This window comes from Pseudopodoces humilis, chromosome 2, assembly GCF_049639895.1.
Source record: "Pseudopodoces humilis isolate 2021_Gansu_Grassland_sample_001 chromosome 2, ASM4963989v1, whole genome shotgun sequence".
NCBI lineage: Eukaryota > Metazoa > Chordata > Aves > Passeriformes > Paridae > Pseudopodoces > Pseudopodoces humilis.
In genome coordinates, this window is record NC_142201.1 from 38,575,012 (window position 1) to 38,592,378 (window position 17,367).

Consider the following 17,367-nt stretch of genomic DNA (forward strand, 5'->3'; position numbering starts at 1 on the left):
TACTTTTAAGGCGTATTAATAAGAGAGGCTACAGTAATTCCCAGCTTCCTTCGGAATAAATGACTCTCCTCGGTGCCAGATAACAAAACTAGTCAGAAGGATGAGCCTGATCCTGCAAACCTGCCAGCAAGTGAGCAGTGCCCTGCAGACCGAGGGTCCCACAGCCCTCCTGCCGCCACCGCCGCAGCCTCTTGTGCCAGCGGGATTTTTGCACTTCGCCAGGAAAAGTTGGAAGTGTCAGGATTTAAGGTTTCCTGCACAACGGGGTCTGTTCCCGTGTTCTTACTGACATTAAGCCAGCTGTACTTTAGGAATCAGCCCATCACTGGATCTGAGAAGCCTCACGCGTGAGAGCAGGAATACACCTATTTTCAATGAAATAACCACTGCAAAAATCCCTGGGATTACTTTCATCAGGCTGCAGTGGGTCTGAGTGATAACCTGAAGTACAAAGAAACTACGTAATTAAATGAGCAAAGAAATAGTCCTTTAGTGTTGCTACGTTCCTTTGCTAAAAAGCTATAAGTAGCTCAATTTTATTTCTTGGTAAGCAACATTTAGTGCATGATTTTACAGGCATGCAAATATTCAGTTTGACACTTCAATATCACAACTATTTTTAAAATACCTTAAATACAGGTAAAACTTGAACCCCATTAAGAACTATAACTTTTGAAAGAATTTACACAAGGAATTTTTTTAAACTAATGTGTTTTATCTTAGGTCTACTCAGAGGGTTTTTTTAGTCATCTTAATAAAATATTGTAGTAGTAGTAATAATAATAATAATAATAATAATAATAATAATAATCTGATGATGTTCTTTATTTGTAATACAACAAATTCTCCATAGCTAAACCATTAATTCCAAAACTGAAGTGTGTACAGCAATTTATTGAAAAATCCTAAGGAGCTTAACTTTCTGAAAAAAATGTTGAGTATATTTTAAATTATATTTGAAATCAATCTCTAATTATAAAAAAAATAAAAATACATATATATTTTTTTTTAAAGTGTAAAACATTGCTGTAAAAATACTTACTTTTGATAAAGATACCTATAGTAGTAAATTATGCTTTTAATCATTAAAACACTGCTGAACACTTTAGGTAGAATATAATATAACTTTTGAATTATAGCACTCAGCTGATTTTTGTCACAGACTACCTATCCAAAAAACTGTATAACAGAGATAATGCCATGCAGGAACGAAGTAAATATTTTAAACAGAATTGTTGTTATTGACAAGTTACTGAGAGAGTGCAAAATTGGAAGACATTAAAATTTATGACCACGAAATCCTTTTCACAGTACCATTTGATATATTGTGTTTTAAATCAATACTTGTCAGGTCTTTCAGGTAACTGTATGATGGTGTCATTTTAGTCTTCTACAAAAGACTGGAAAAGAGAGGACACCTAGACTATTTCGTATTTATGTCTGCTTTCTCAGCATGTAGCACAGGACTTTTTATAATGACTAAGTCAGCTGTTAAAGCTCATGGCAAGGTTTACCTAATTTTTTACATAAACATTCCTAAAACCTATGCCCATTTATATAGGCAGCACACTGATTTGAAGTCCACAGGTACCGGTAGTGTAAAACATCTTGATGAATGTCTATGGATATATAAACATATATTTTTATAAATATACATATGAAAGGACTATTAATTTGGCTGGTTTGCATTTGAAAGCATCTGATTTTATGTTTATACACTCATGGAAAGAAAACCAGGCTGATTTTAAGATAATTGGAAAAGAAAATGTGGCTGCAATAAGCAGTGAAGTTTGCAATAATATTTAAATACCTGGTAAATTCTTTATTATATTATTTTGCTTTAATCTTGAGGGAAACTATTTGATTACATTAAGGGAAATTTTACTGGCCTAATATGGGAACATCTAAAGACATATAACTTTGCTGAATATTTTGGATTTGCATCACTTTGGAGGGAGGTGAGTTCAGCCCTGTTCATGCAAACGAGTGTTCTCCAGCTATGAGAGCAATTTGCAAGATTCAGCTCATTTTAGTTCTGTTGATTTCAATTATTTCGATTCTTCCTAAAAATACTACCAGGGAGGGATCTTATATATAAAAGTTACAAGAATTGCACATTTTGAACTTGTTACTAGGGTGACATTTCAGTACTTTCACATTATCAGAGGTCTGTCAGTGGCAAATACAACGTGCATACTTCTGCTTTATACAAATGCTTTATGCGAATATGTGGATTTAGCTAAGGCCCATTTGTAATTTTCTGTGATGAATATGAAATTGGAAATGTTAAAATGTTTCACTTATATAGATTTGGAAAAAACACTCCTATAGGTTTGGAAAAACATGATTTTGCTATCAGTTTTGAAATTAGATTTTATTTCAATCAAAACAGGCAGGAAAGATTATAAAAATGTTAGATAAACTGAGAGGAAAAAAACCCCAAAGAACAAGTGAAATATTTTATATTCTCCTAAAATACTTTTTTCTTTCTGCAGAAAAAAAGGAAAAATGCTGGGGTTTTTTAGCTTAAACAGATTTTTAATTCTCCCCCCTCCCTCCCTTCCCCCCCCAAATCATTAGAGTCAGTATTGCCCCATTAGAGTTGGACTGATTGTCAAGTTGTTTGCTGAATTTTGGAAATGTGTTGATGATAGCTGCAGAAAGGCAGGAGGCAAAGGACAGGTGCTGTGAGTGCACCTTAATAAAATCTGTACTTTCCACAGACCTTTACTCCTTGTACAGAAAGGGAAGTATGACACATGTACAGCCAAGACAGAACATAATTTTACACCCTAAATTGCTATGTGACCTTTTTATTTGTCTTCTGTCTGGACCCTGTTCTATGGTCAGACAATTCCACCGTAAATCAGTGGAGTCCAAATCACCATCAGCATTGGTTTTGCTGAGAATTTCTAAATTTCCTAAATTGGCAGCCTCAGTTAAACATTTAAATGCACATTAAGCATTCAGAAAGAGTGCTCTCAAAGCTTCTAGGCACCTGCAACTCCATCTTCTGTCAACAGGAGGTTCAGATGTTTACATTTTTTCAAAAATGAGGCCTTTCCTTAAGCTAGGAAATATTGGTTGAGGCTAGGTAGCCGTCAGCAGGTGCTACCATTCAGCAGCTCTATTATTTTCCCAGCTTCAAAGGCAGCCGAGTGAAGGGTGGAAGTCCACACGGCCGTGGATAATGTAGCTGTGAGGAGCTAACCATTTCACCTCCAAAACAAGACTTGGGTTTGCAAATGCCAAAGTTCAACAGACAGTAAAGCAGAGTTTGTGCCAAAAATAATTGCTACTCTTTCACTGGCATGTCAAATATGCTTAAAATAGCACTTTTTTTTGTTTTGTTTGGTGCTTTAAGACATCATATACAGCTAATTGTAAAACCAGAGTTTGCTAGGCGGCATTGCCAGGACTCATGCTTTTGGTAACAGAAATCTAAGGGATGTACTATTCTCCTATGTGTATCCTGGATGGTGGTCAGAGAAAACTAATGTAATGTACGTTAGAATTCTCTAATGTGTGTGTCAAATGGCTGATGTCTATTGCAACCCCCAAATCTTTGGCGGCTGCAGTGTCCCAGTGAGGCAATGTCCGAGTGACCTGGTACACCAATCACAGGGTAACAGCCTGCATTACAGGACTCTGGGACAAGGAGCCTGCTGCTCTTGCTGTCTGCCAATACCCGTAGGTGTCACCAGCACCTACTGGGGGGAAAGCCAGGAGATAAAAAACAAACCAAAGAAAACAATAAGAAAATAACTTTCCCCTAGAAGTTAGCATACGAGATTTAATTCGTAACTTTTTCACCTGAAAAGTATTTTATAACTGCTGCTGTTATTCAAACAAAGAGAAAGGCTCCAGTTGTGGAGGAGCCATTGCAGAGTACAGTATTGCCTTTCCTGTGCTCTGTGAAGGGAGGAATCACTGCACATCCTCTACCCCAACTTCTCTTCAAAACCAGTCACACGCTTCATGGCATGCAGTTTTAAAAAGCAGCCTGTCACTTTTCAGGCAAAATTTCCAGGCGCAATTTTTAAGATAGTAATAAACATAGAAGAGCTTGATATCAACGAGTTTTTCAATAAATGACCTGTAACAAAAATCAAGTTATTTGTCTAAGTGGCAGTTAACATATGTAAAATGAATAAGATCTGCGTTCTTTTGAGACATTGGCAGAAAGTCGTACCGGTAAATCCCATTGAGGCACCTTCCCTGGATTGCCTGCGGAGCCCATCTTCATCATGGAAATCAATGTAAACAAGGTCTATTGCTTGAAGGCCAAATGCCTTTGCTGTGACTATTATTTTTTGCCTGGCATATAGAATATCGTGAGTTTCCTTACTGCTTGTTGCACCTAAGAAAATAACGAGAACAAAGAAAAGCTGACAAGAGTGTTTTTTGAACCTTTCTGTTTTAAATATTTCTTATGTTAAAAAAAATGGAAACTTTGAGATTCTATTTAACTGATTTAGAAAATAGAAGAGGGGTGTAAGGCTATACTATAGAGACAAAATTGTACTCTTCTGAGGAAAAAAAAGAAGGCTGCTTTAGCAAAAATACAAAATAATTTCATTTTAAACACTAGCTTATAAATTCAGATTTTGATTTAGCTTAAATCAGAAGTTGAAAGCCTGAAGTCAGTGGAAGCTTTGTCTGGTAAGGACTGCTGACTTGGCTAAAATGAAAGTAATTATTTGATTTTACTATTTACAGCATTTACAGTGAGAAGCATTACAGCAAGAGAAGCTTTACACAAATTGATATACTGCGTCCAACTAAATGGTTAAAAAATTCACACTGAGAATAGAATTGCACTTTCCTTGGTTCTGATTCTTGTCACAACTGATGTCCTAAGCTGAATATTTAAGCTTTAGTATTTGAATGAAAAATTGATGGTAGATGACTTCTGAGAAGATGCAAAAGTATTCACGAGACTTCATGTGCTCACAGGCTACCAGCTAAGCAACGTACTCATGTGAAGGCTAGTGGGAAAAAAAATAACAATAATAGTATAAGGTAACTATTTAGATACAGATTTTCAGTCTGTAAGGAATATAGTAGTAAAGCAATGATGATTTTTACATGAACATACTTATTTTTAATGTAGAAATTCACAGCTCTGTGCTTTTATCTTTTATCTTTAAATCAGAAGCTAAATGCCCTCTTATAAAATAAATGGTGAAGCACTTTTTATTTTTTAGGAAGACTAATAATGCTTTCATGTGAATATGTGGCTGTATTGACATGTGACATCTTTAAAATACATTTATGAAAGCAAAATGTATCAGAAGAGTATTTGTGCTTGATGTCAAAAGCCTGAGTGACAGTTGTATGTAAGGAAGTCCTGAAGCAGACACCGGAATTTTAGGACCTTCAACTGTAGTTCTAAAAGGCATGTGAATGTTGTTTATGGATAAAATTTAAAATTATTTCAGTGACTCAATAGGATGGGTTTTGTTTTTTTATAATTAGCTTTTGGTACTGACTGGCAAGAGGCACAAGAAATTTCCAGTGCCCTGTAACACAAGGACCATGTTTTCAATTGCCAGTGGTACATTCTGCACTGAAAAGAAATTAAGGAGAAAAATGAAAACATAAAATGCAGACTCAAGTGTCGTTACTTTAATTATTGCTGTCAGAATTTTCACAGGTTTCTCCAATGCAAATGCCATACATAAACATTTATAGTAAAGAGAGAAGTAGCAACCTATGCTGGCACGGAAATCCTCTCCTCCAAAGACAACTGCATCCAAATGAAAGCCAGCCCGGGATCCTGTTCTCAGTGCTTCTTCACAGACAGCCTTCAAATGAGAGCAGAGTATTAATGTCTACAGAAATGCACAATGCAGAGAGACTACAGAGGATATTACAGCAAATCAGCATTACCAAAATCCTCCTGAGAATATTGTTCCTATAAAGCAAAGCCACTGTAGATACTTGACAATGGACAGTGCTTTAAAATGACTCAGCAAAAGAGAAAAAGTATTTTGCTTTCCCTAAGCACCCAGATAGCAAATATAGGACTTCAGTAACAGGTTCCTCACCTTCTGGTTTACACCTTCTGGCCCCGGGTGTGATCACTACTTCAGATATTTATGTAGCAATATGAAACAAAACATTCAGCAAGTATTGCATAAAAACAAACAAAAAGTATTAAATTTTATTAGTTTGACATGCAATATATCTGCATGAGAAACAGAAATAAAGATCAGAATCTCTTTTATAAAATAAACACTATGATTATGAATGGTTTACAATTATTTTAAGTTCCTTACAGGATAGAAGGATTGCAAATTTAAAGTCTCTGGCTATATGTGTAACTAAAAATAAGCTAAGGAAGTTAAAAATGCAACAAGTACGGCAGAAAAGCATTAAAATAAAAGTAAAAATTTTGCAGCTGCAGCTTTTTTCATGATGAGAGTGGTATTGCTATTTTATATTGATGTTTGGATAATATTAGTATCTTTTAAGGCTAAGGTACATGGAGAGAGCATGTAATTACCAGCTCTACTAATGGGTGTTCTTCTATGGCAGCTGGTGGGACACAGAATTATTCTTTAACAGAGTGTGCTTTAAAAGGGAACTCTCCTGCCAGCATCAGCAACTGCAACATCAAACCTCCACTATAAAATACTGTAGGTGAAGAAAAACCTCAATGGTTTAATATCCAATCTAATTCTGTGTTTGCACACCGGACAGGAGCGTGTCCATTTGGTTACAGCTTTATCATGCTCGCAGATAGGTTGGTGTGTGCTGTAAGATAAATGGCTGTATCAAACGATCAGGCTGCCTGTGAGGTACTTCTGGAGGTACTTCTGATCTGTGTGTCCTCAGCTGGTCTGAAACTTTTCCCTTAGAGCTTGGGAGGGGAACACAGTATTCCTTGTGCATACACGAATTCCTCCGTTTCATTACCACCTTGCCTCGCCTTTCAGAAAAACCTGGATTTGATAGTAATGGCTGGGGAGTGATTTATATTAAAATGAAATTTATAGATTAGTTTTGATCTAAAATTACCCTAAAAAATGAGCATGTTCTTCAGATATTTCCAAAGTTAATTCTGTTTCTAATCTTAGCATTAAACACTCCATCATACACACAAAGAAACGATAAAATGGAATTTGGCTGCAATGTTATTAGTAGAAACTACTATAAAGATACAAGTTTGTCAATAGTGAAATGATGATTAACTCTTATTTCAAGCTAAGTGTTATACAAAAGTTGTATCCAACAGCTACTAAATAGCCTGCAACACTGAGTATTCCAAATCTTCGGAGAGGCCCATTTCCACAATAACAGGAATGAAGAGAGGTTTTGTTATTTTGTGGACTGTCTGGAACTGTTCTGTCACTGGAATATTTTCAATTTATTAAGGCCTTTACAATACAAACATCAGAGTCCAATGGGAAAATGTTTTAGGGGATTGAACAATACATTTTGTATTTTTTAACCTCTTTTCCTTGGTGAAATTAGGGAGAGACTGAGGAGTATTCTGCTTATCCTAGTTTGCTGAGATGGCAAAATATGAACACTTCAAGACTTTCTTACCTTAAAATTGAGCAAGCCCATTGCAGTTTCCACAAAGGGGATAAAATTCATTGGTTCTACAAGTGTTCGGCCTTTTAGGTGATGTAAGAATTTGTCTGAAAACTAAAACTAGACAGAATGAGCTATCAGAGGGAATAAAAAGAACAGTCTACATGTATATGCAACATGACAAATATTCACCTGACTGTAACAAACACCCTTCCCGCCCCCAAAACCTGATAACTAAAAAAAATAAAACAGCTTTTAACAAGGCCTGTGATTTGAAACTGCAGCATTCCCATACATTTCTAAATTTGGAGGCTGGTTTGCAAGGAAAAAAAAAAAAGTAAAAAAATGCAAGCTTAGCACCTCTCACCCTGGCTTAGTAAAATGCAAATCCGTGGGCTCTGGAAAACAATGAAGTGCTGCTGTACCTGAGGTCCGGTTTTGTTTCAGGTCCAGCACTGCCATCACTGGAAGCGCTCCCCAGCCTTCTAAGTGGCATCCGTATTATTCATTACGGCACCGTTACCCTTTTGTTCAATAGGCTTTTCTTCATAATTTTTTAGCTTACCTAGGAAGGCCTTAAAAAGGAAGTTTAATTCTTTGAAGACCAAAGCTTGCCAATTTTTTCCATGAGACCAGTTCACAGCTAGCTCTGAGCTGCCAGTGGGGTAGCCCAAATTCCAAAATCTATCATCTGGAAACATACAAAAGCTCTTGCACAGATTTTTCCCTTTTCAAAAGGGGAAAAAAAAAAAAAAAAAAAAAAAAAGGGGGGGGGGGAGAACCTTCAGCCCTATATTGTAAATGTATTATGTCTGTCCAGATCGAGTAATTTGTGTCAAGATAAACATATTGCAGGTACTGCATAAATGTTAGTAAATAAAGACAAAAATCACATATGCATATATTTTAAATTTAAGGAATATTCAACTATTAATGGATATCAAAGGAAAGGGAATTTTAATCATCTCTCCATTCAGTCTCAGTTGGGTAAATCATATCTAAGAGATTTGCATAAATATAAACCATCAAAGACTTTTCATCTTCAAAGGGGGTTTCAAGACCCTATAAGCTTTGTACTGTAATCATCGCAGGTCACAACCCTGCAGGAATAAGGCTGCTATGGCAACATAAAAAACTAATGCTTAAGGCTTAGCATAATATTCTGACTAATAGAAAGGAAACTCATTTTAAAAGCTGGCAGCCTATTTACCAGAAGCTGGATTAGAGGTGTTATTTCCCCTTTTAGCTTCCCCCCACCACCCCTCCCCAAAAGAAGGAAAATCTAATCACCCAGATCTTGAAAAAAAAAAAAGGTTTCCAGCAATTTGCAGTAACTTTACAATTAGGCCAAAAGAAACCACAGCTTTCTCCGATGAAGAATTCTGCCCTCCCATCTCTGCTCTGCATCATCACCATGGCCCTCTTGGTAACTTTTCTTTCGTGAAGAGAATTCCACTCAAAAATGTGCAAGGAGAAAAAAAAATCAATTCAGTTCACTCTTTACAGTATAGCAGGTTCCTACAGTGACAGAAAACAGCAAAGGTCACCCAGGCAAAAGCAAAAAATGAGGTAATATAATGGTATCAGCATATCTTCTTAAGACTTCGATCTGGTTTTTATTTTTTTAAAAGGAAAAAAAAAGTAAAAAGTGCTACTGTGTGTATATTTTAGGTACAAGTTAGAGAGCAGAGTTCTTGTTTTATTTTAGAATATTTTAAAAGTCACACTCCTGGAATTCTCATTATCTTTTGTTTTGAAGGTAAAGCAAAAAAAAAATATAAAAAAGAACATTTAATTAAATATTGCCTCCCTTTCTCTCCCTTGTGAAAGATTTGCAATAAGCACCAATACAAAAGGTATCGAGTGGAGAAGTTTCAATTAATTTTTTTTTTTTTTTTTCAAAAGGAGACGATTAAATGTTTCCGGCCTGGTAAAGTGTTCATTTCAGGGAGAAAAGGAAAAAAAAAAAAAAGAAGGCGGAGGAAAAAAAAAACCCACAAAGCTTGGGGAGGGGATGAAGTAGCAAGGCCTCAGCAATTCTTTCAATTCCAGTGCACACCCAATAGTGTGTTGGGAAGAATGCACACTGGTCGGGATTTGTGGGAGAATTGTCCCACCACAAAGGAGGGAGAGTTACGCTTGTTATAGTCCAATAAGCCATGCCAGTCAAACAAGTACCCACACTAGGGACAAAAGGAAAGCAAGAGATTCTCACACAAAAGAAAACAAGTAAGCCCATCTTTTAGTTGTGCATCAGCCTCCAGGTTTTCTGCTGCACATAAATAAAAATGAAGGGGGGGAGCGGGTGTGTGTGGGGGGAAAGAAACAGCTTCTGGGAGGCTGAAAAATCATGTTGGAGTGAATTTTTGGAGGATTGGGAAAAGAAGGCAGCAGCGTTAGGCAGAGTATGTTCTTTGTGTGCAAAGGTTGGGCAAAGGGAGAGTGAAGCAAAAGAAGGACAATGATGCAGAAGCTTCTGGGGCTGGCTAGTTTTCCATGATGGAAATAAAAGTTAGCAAGAGGGAAAGTGGAAGAGGATGAGGGGACAAAGAGCCCTGGCATCCCATCTCCCTGCAAAACCTACTGGTGGCAGCAAGGGCTCTGCCATTTTGGTATCATGAATATTCATCACTGACAAGTTGTGTCTAACACTTACACGGCTGTAAACCCTGAGAGGTGCACTCTGGTTAATTTAATTACCCGTTGGTGGAAGGGGATGGCAAACCTTCCATCGCCAGTGGTGGAGGCCGAACGGGCAGCGCCACAGAACGGACGGGGCCTGTCACACACCCGGCGTATGGGGCTGTGCTCCATTGTGCACTCAGGCCCATCTCAATGGCTTGATCAAGGTTAGATGCTGAGATTAAAATAGATTCTAATATGCCTGCCCGCCTTTCATCACAGCTTGCACGCGTGCTAGTTGCTCAGCTAGCGGTTTGCAAAAATATAAAGTGAATAATTAAGCATTATTCCTTTACTGGTGTGTTACGGCAATAATGGAATATCCAAACAAGCATCCCTCTTTTTTGACAATTAAAACAATTATAGCATAATTAGGCCTATTTCAAAGTTTTCTTAAGTAATTTGACATGTCAGCCATTTACATTTTAGGTTTTTATTGGCTGAAAAGTCAGTTGTGAAACACAAACACACCTGTCAGCAATTAAAAAGGAAGAAGTAGAGAACAGTTCAGGAAATAATATCTGTGCTAATTAAAAACACTAGTTAAAAGCTTCCTGTTTGTTCCTCCAGTTGCCCCAAGGAGTGACCTTCCCCCCAACCCATTTTTTCATATGCTGCTAACATGGTTTCCCATCTTCTGCTTCCAATGCATGTAACTAAGGCTCCTGGACAGACAATAATTTTGCTTGTTAGGTTAGTCTGAGAAGAGCCAGGCACTTACCCTTCTACTTTTGATAATATATTCTGACAGCAATATTGGTTCTTTGTCAGTTGTGGAAGAAATACACCTAGTTTCACGCATGTTCCATATATGCTTTTTATACAGCACATCGCACACACATTTAAGTGGATGCACTTCCCAATTACCTCAGCCAAGCAACAACATCATATGGTATTTGCAGGCTTCCTCTTAACTCACAGTCATTAATCTCTGTGCCTGTGTGAACTTGGCCCAGCAGCTTCAGTCAAAAGCTACTGTGTTGTTGGTACTCACCCATTTTATTTCCTCAACATCTTCAACCTTTGGCAGCATCATGCTTGAAGGAAGGGTCTTGGACTGCAAAAGGACCTCTAGATCTTCTTCTGCAAGGCCGCTGGACACAGAGTTTATCCTGACACACTTTTCAGCATGGCCAAAGTCAAACTCTTCAAGGGTTTTCATGATGGTCAGTCTTGCTTCTCTCTACAATACATATGAGTTCAGATGCACAAGAAAACAAGATTTTCTATTGACAGAAAAATGCACTGAGAAGAAAACTTGTTGAAATGACATGGGGGAAAAGCTAGACAGCCAGTATAGTGGTGTCCCCAAAATGTCTGTCACTCTTGGACTTTATTGAAGAAGTCATCACCAGAACCTCACAATTTTACCTTCCTCTTTACTCTTTCTTTATAACTGGTAAATTCAATGCATGGGGTTTCTACCACTTGCAGAAAACAATATTTTTGTGTCTGCTAGTGCTGAACATATGTAACAAACACAAATCTTTATGCTAGCATAATGTGTTGCACTAAGTGTCTGCTCTCTGAAAAATGGCAGATTTTTAATTTGCATAAAAAAATTAATTTTTGTAATTTAGCTCTATAGTGCCCAAACGTCAAAAAGTATAGATTTATGTATACTTCTTTGGTTTTCCTTTACTCCATGTATTCAAAATGCATTAAAGGCAGTAATAGAATTCACAACTTGCATATAAAAACAATGCTGAAATAACTCTAAGGTTTTTCTTAGACCACATAACAGAGTATTCTGTTGGCACAAAATAAAATCTCCAAACACAAACGCATCCCCTGGTTGTTTGCTATTTTTGTGAATGTAAATTTACAAATCTGTTTAATAATTTATTTGCATGAAGAATACTGGCCTGCTTTTCTGAAATGAAATGCATTTCTTGGCCTGGAGAAGGAGGTAGGGGTCGAAGGAAGGTGCTGGGCTTCCTGCTTCCTGCTAACTGAAGTTTCAACCCCAAATCCCTTCCACTCACCAACAGCCCCTAACAAATTCGCATTGTCAAAATGCACACTTATCAAAAGTAATTTCATTTGTGAAGAGTTTTAATGGGGCTAATAAAACTTTAAAGCTCCTGATTCATGGAGGCTCAGGAATGACTTTAACGATATGCAGTTGCTGAATAGAGATGCTTTTCAAGAAAACAGGAAAACTCAAGGGGAAAAAAACAAACAAAAAAAATCATCAAAGTTAATATCCAGGCTAATGCAAATCAGCATGACAGTAGATTTAAACCAGACGGATGCAAACCTCTGCCAGCAAGAGGGGCAGAGGTGGTTTCCCAATGTGGTCTGAGTTAAACAGTGTGAGGGAACAGTAGCTTACAGTTGTCAGGACCGATGAGAACAGGGTCTCACAGGCCAGTTTAAGACTGCAGTGTACTGATTTACAGGGCTGGGACCCCTGATAATTAGGGTAAGTTTAGAGAAAAGCAATTGGTGGCTCTAACTGGTTAAAAGGAAGGAATAATGAAGCAGAAAGTTAATGAAATCTGAAGCGAACAGCCTTCAGCTTGGGGCTACTAGCCATGCTCTTCTGAAGGCTGGGAGCATATGCCCGTTAATCGGACAGACGGGAACAAGGCACCCACGTATGCATCCCTGGGTTGTGATCAAGGGGCGTGTTCAGAGGTGATCTCTGGAAAATGCAACCTAAAATGTTAAAACTGCTGAGAACAGACTCTGTCTGGGGCCATTAGGAAAGCCACATAAAGATGCACGCAGTTTAGAACAAACATGTCCAGCTGGAAGACAGCTCCGGCGCATGGCTGTCTGAAATGGCTCTTCCAAATTAGGTAAACCCAACCATATGATGACGGTACCGGGAAATACAAATCTCCTGTTTTCTTTCTCTGACCTGGGGTAACGGGTTTCTAGGGCTGGGCTGAAAGTTTCTGGACATGGTGTAGAAGAGTAGCTTAAAAACACTCTCCAAACCAATTTATGCTTTTAATTAAAGTCAGATTACGACTCAACACACACCAATGCAAAAGAGAGATCTTCCCAAAGTATCCTCTAAGGCAGCACTCAGTTCCAGCCGAAGGCACATCTCCAGCAAACTTGCAACCTAATTTGTTATGTTTTTTTTTCAGAATATAATAATGAGCACTAGACCATGTCATATCTATTTTTCTCCTCAGTCTGCAAACTCCCTTCCCAAAAAAGACAGATCGTGCCTTTCTAGGTATATTTCCATACAAAACACTTATTAACAGGCTGTTGCTGTTATCAATTTACATAAACTAAATGTGCAGCCCTCTGGTACGTATCCCAAAAATAACCAACAACTTCACTGAATTTATACCAACCAACAAACATGGGGAGGGGGTTGTTGTTTTTTCCCATATTTTAATAGAAAATATGTCGCTATGTTAGTTAACACACCCATGCCATCTGTTGGGTTGAGAATTGATGCATTTTCTTAGAACTGCTATGTTTTAGATCTGTCTGCCTAGATACCCTAGGAATGTAAACGTTTCCTTCCCATGATATAATACTTCTAGTCACTATAGTTTCCACAGCAAGAATCAATTTATGTTTTTAATTCTGGAACAAACTGATGGGACCTGGCTGCCAAAGCCAGAGCTTGTGAGGGGGCTGACTCAGTGCCTACCCGTCCTACAATGGAGGAATTCCAACTGATGTTAGTTGAGGAGTATCAGGTTCCCATAAAGGTTTCCAATAAAACATTTCATGGGTAAATAAAAAAAATACATACTACAAACTTTTGACCAAATGTACTAAAAACATGGAGAAAAGGGAGACCCCTTTCTGCCTCATTAGGCAGGGAAATGTAGATTCTATTCTTATTGTAGAATTCATGCAAAACCTAAAATCCTAACCTAGGTAAACTACTACAACATTATAACAGAGAAAGAGGTAGTCCTTGATACAATAATATCCTTACTGCCAAGAATGGGAAAACTAGAATTTTTAAGAAATGGTGAGAAAAATATTTGCCCTGTTCTTCACATGAGAATTAGGACATCAGATAATACTTTGTCATGAAAGAATAGGTGATAAAGAAATAAACCAAATCATTAAGTAAAACATTTCTTGCTCAGGTAGCTTGGGATGGTGGTGTCCTCCTTGGGTCCCATGTGAGTTGGGTTCTTTATCAAACTGGACAAGACAGAAAGACAATAGAGATCTTCATGGTAAACAGTGATACTATTAAAATACTCTAAATTTGCAACTTGTGCTGGAAAGCTCACTGAGGGAAAAAAAGGGGTCGTCAGGGTGGCTATTTTAGCACCCCCTCTGTTTGATTCTGAGGAGGATACAAGAAGAAGTTCATTACCAAGTACAACTATGCCAACTGGTGAAGATAAAGGTTTCGGTGATGCAGCATTGCTGACAAATCCATTGCTACCCAAACACATAGACACTGAAATTTAAAATGGGAATACGCACATTGCCGGCTCCACTGGCACCCATTAAACCTAATAACTAACCATCCTCATGAGTTTCTAGTTCTGAATTATCAAATCTGCAAAGAAAACAACATCCGTCCACTTTTACACTCCAGTGGAAGAGGTGGTCCCTCGCGGCAGGGCTGTGCAGTCTCGCCATCTGGAGAATAAATCGAGTGTGAAGTACAGTATAGTTTGGGACCAAGCTCCGTGGCGGCAGCCCAGCAGTTAGTTCATTAGTCCCAAACTTGTGGGGATTAGTGCTGTATCAACTCTACTGTCGGATGGGATCAGGCAGGCAGAGCGCGAGACTTGGGGAAGGGGGTGGCAGCAAAGAAGGAGTCCCTTGGGCTTATTGATAAAACCACACTGTACTAGTGAACCTGAATACGTGCTTTTGGGAACAGTATTTGGAAGCAATTTCCCATCATCTGAATCAGTACCTTTCCATTTTTCCTTTTTTTCTTTTTTTCACCTTTTTTTGTCCTTTACGTTATACGTCGAAACATAGAAATTTCCTCTTCAGAACAGAAAAGCTACAGAAGAAAGAATGCCACAGAACTGGAAGTTCAGCCACCCACTCACCTTGGACACACTGTTAGTACTGCAAAAATGAAGCAAAGATGGTCAGATTAACAGCAGATGGAAAAATTACATTTTCTTCTTTCTTTTCTAAGGGATACAATTCCCTACAATCCTGCTTTTCAGCACTGTGATTTCCAGACCTACCTGATTTTGATGATAAAATCCCTGTTTTGCTTTATTTTTCTTCCCCAGTCTTCCTTTTTTTTTTAAAGACCTCCAGGTCTTAATGTAAAGATAGTGGTCATACTTAAATATATGTTTGTATATAGATCTCATCCTGTCAGCATCTTTTGCTAACGGTTCTTCATATGAAATGTATATTCATATAATGCACTAAAACGGCAGGCCAGAATCTATCATCTTCAATGCCATAATAAGTTGGCATGTTTCAAATAGGAGAGGAAAAATTAATTACTGTAATCACAATTCAAGTTCTTTTTTGCAACACGTCTGACATGATAAAAACATACAATTATGTGTTAATGTTAATTCCTTGGAGTGGTTTGTTTACAGAACTTGACATTGCTGAATCTTTTGTCACTTATATTAGCGCATGCCATATGAATGCACCTCTCAAGTAGGATTTTGCAGATGTGCACATATATATTATATACCTATAGTAGCTTTTGTGCAGAATAGAGCTTCTGCAGGGGGAAAGTCTGACATTTTCTGCATGCATAACTCTTCATCAGTGAAGTGATGCCATAGAGAATGAAAGCATACAAATGCCATTTAGTTTCAAATTCACAAATGGGTTTGGAAGAGAAAAGACAAATTACATTTGTTTTTAAGGAAACAAAGAGAACCGTAAACATGGAGCAGATCACTTCTGAGAGCAGGAGGTACTTGTCTCATGAGACTTGCTTTCTACCTTACATGTATCAGGTACTTGTGAGAATAAATCTTTGAAATGGCAAGTATGTATTTCTAGTTAGTCTTATTGGACTGAAAAACTGCTGTAAGATACACACAGACCTCCAGGAAGTGGTTATTAAATATTTTCTTATTGTTACCTCTGAGATAATGAGTTAATGAGTTTTTAAAGATTTAAGACATTTTAGAATACATTTTCTTTTGGTTCAACATAGAACACATGAAACCCACCACATAACTAATCCTAAAGGAACAAAGGGGCAGGAGTAGGGAGGAAGAGGGAGAATAGAGTCTCCTCATGTATGTTGGTATCTCTCCTCTGTATTTCAGGTAAACATATGTTTTAGCATACTTCAAGACACTGATTTTGCTGCTACTCTTCCCTGAAATATTCATATTATTTCTTTAATAATTTTTTTTGTTTTGTTTTGTTTAATGCCAGCCTTTTCACTTGCCTGAAAAAGATTCTTCATGACATCAAAATGAGTCATCTAACTCTGTGCACTTCTAGCATCTGCTGCTTTTCTCTCTGCTCTGCTAATTGTCCTTACATGCAGTACATGGTCTAGCAACACCAAAATGATGCAAACGTCAGTAGTCAGCATTGTGAACTAAGCAACAATTTAATTATACTCTGTTGAGGAAGCCAAATTTCTTTGCCCATTTCTCTAGAAGTTTCATTTAAGGTCTGGGAACACATCAGTGCACTTTTCAACAATAGCTACCCTGTGTTTTTAAAGGACAAGATCTCCAAAAGCTGTCCAGGAACAGCTGGGAGTGCTTGCTCCCACGTAATCCTAGCAAGCCTCTCCCTCCCTCTACTTGTGTGGACAATGTGGATCCTGAAGATATTAGGTGGGGGTCTATCCAACACCATCAGAGGTGAGAAATTTCCACATATGGTGGTCAGGTGGACTGTCCTGAGATGCTGTGAATGTGGAGAGCCAGTGAACAAGAGCCTGAGGTTGTCTCAGCCAGCAGCCAGGAGCCAGGCCTCAAGAATCCCAATAAAGGTTTAGGGGTGATCAGCTATGTAAGTCCTACATTTCTGCAGAGCCTGACTAAGGATGTGGATATGAGTGCAGCAGAAAGACATTTTCACAAGTTGTCATTGAGGCATTTTTATGACTTGCACATATCTCAGAGAAATTTAAACAGAGCCCATTAGGCTGCTAGAATGAACTGGCACATAGAAATATTCACATAATATGAGGACTGAGTATAAATGTCTCAGTAGCAAAACCGATACAGCACGGTATATGTG

General features: G+C 37.9%; 1 protein-coding gene across 2 annotated transcripts in view; it reads right to left on the reverse strand.

The window, feature by feature from the left end:
- CLYBL (citramalyl-CoA lyase) overlaps positions 1-17,367 on the reverse strand; it is a 163,505-nt gene that overhangs the window by 16,883 nt on the left and 129,255 nt on the right. For both annotated transcript variants that reach the window (XM_014263033.2, XM_088051573.1), the window contains exons 3-6: positions 11,219-11,407; positions 7,555-7,656; positions 5,714-5,807; positions 4,193-4,360 (exon numbers count right to left, since the gene is read on the reverse strand). In XM_014263033.2, the coding sequence (XP_014118508.2) occupies positions 4,193-4,360; positions 5,714-5,807; positions 7,555-7,656; positions 11,219-11,407 (553 nt within the window). The remainder of the gene's footprint in view (positions 1-4,192; positions 4,361-5,713; positions 5,808-7,554; positions 7,657-11,218; positions 11,408-17,367) is intronic.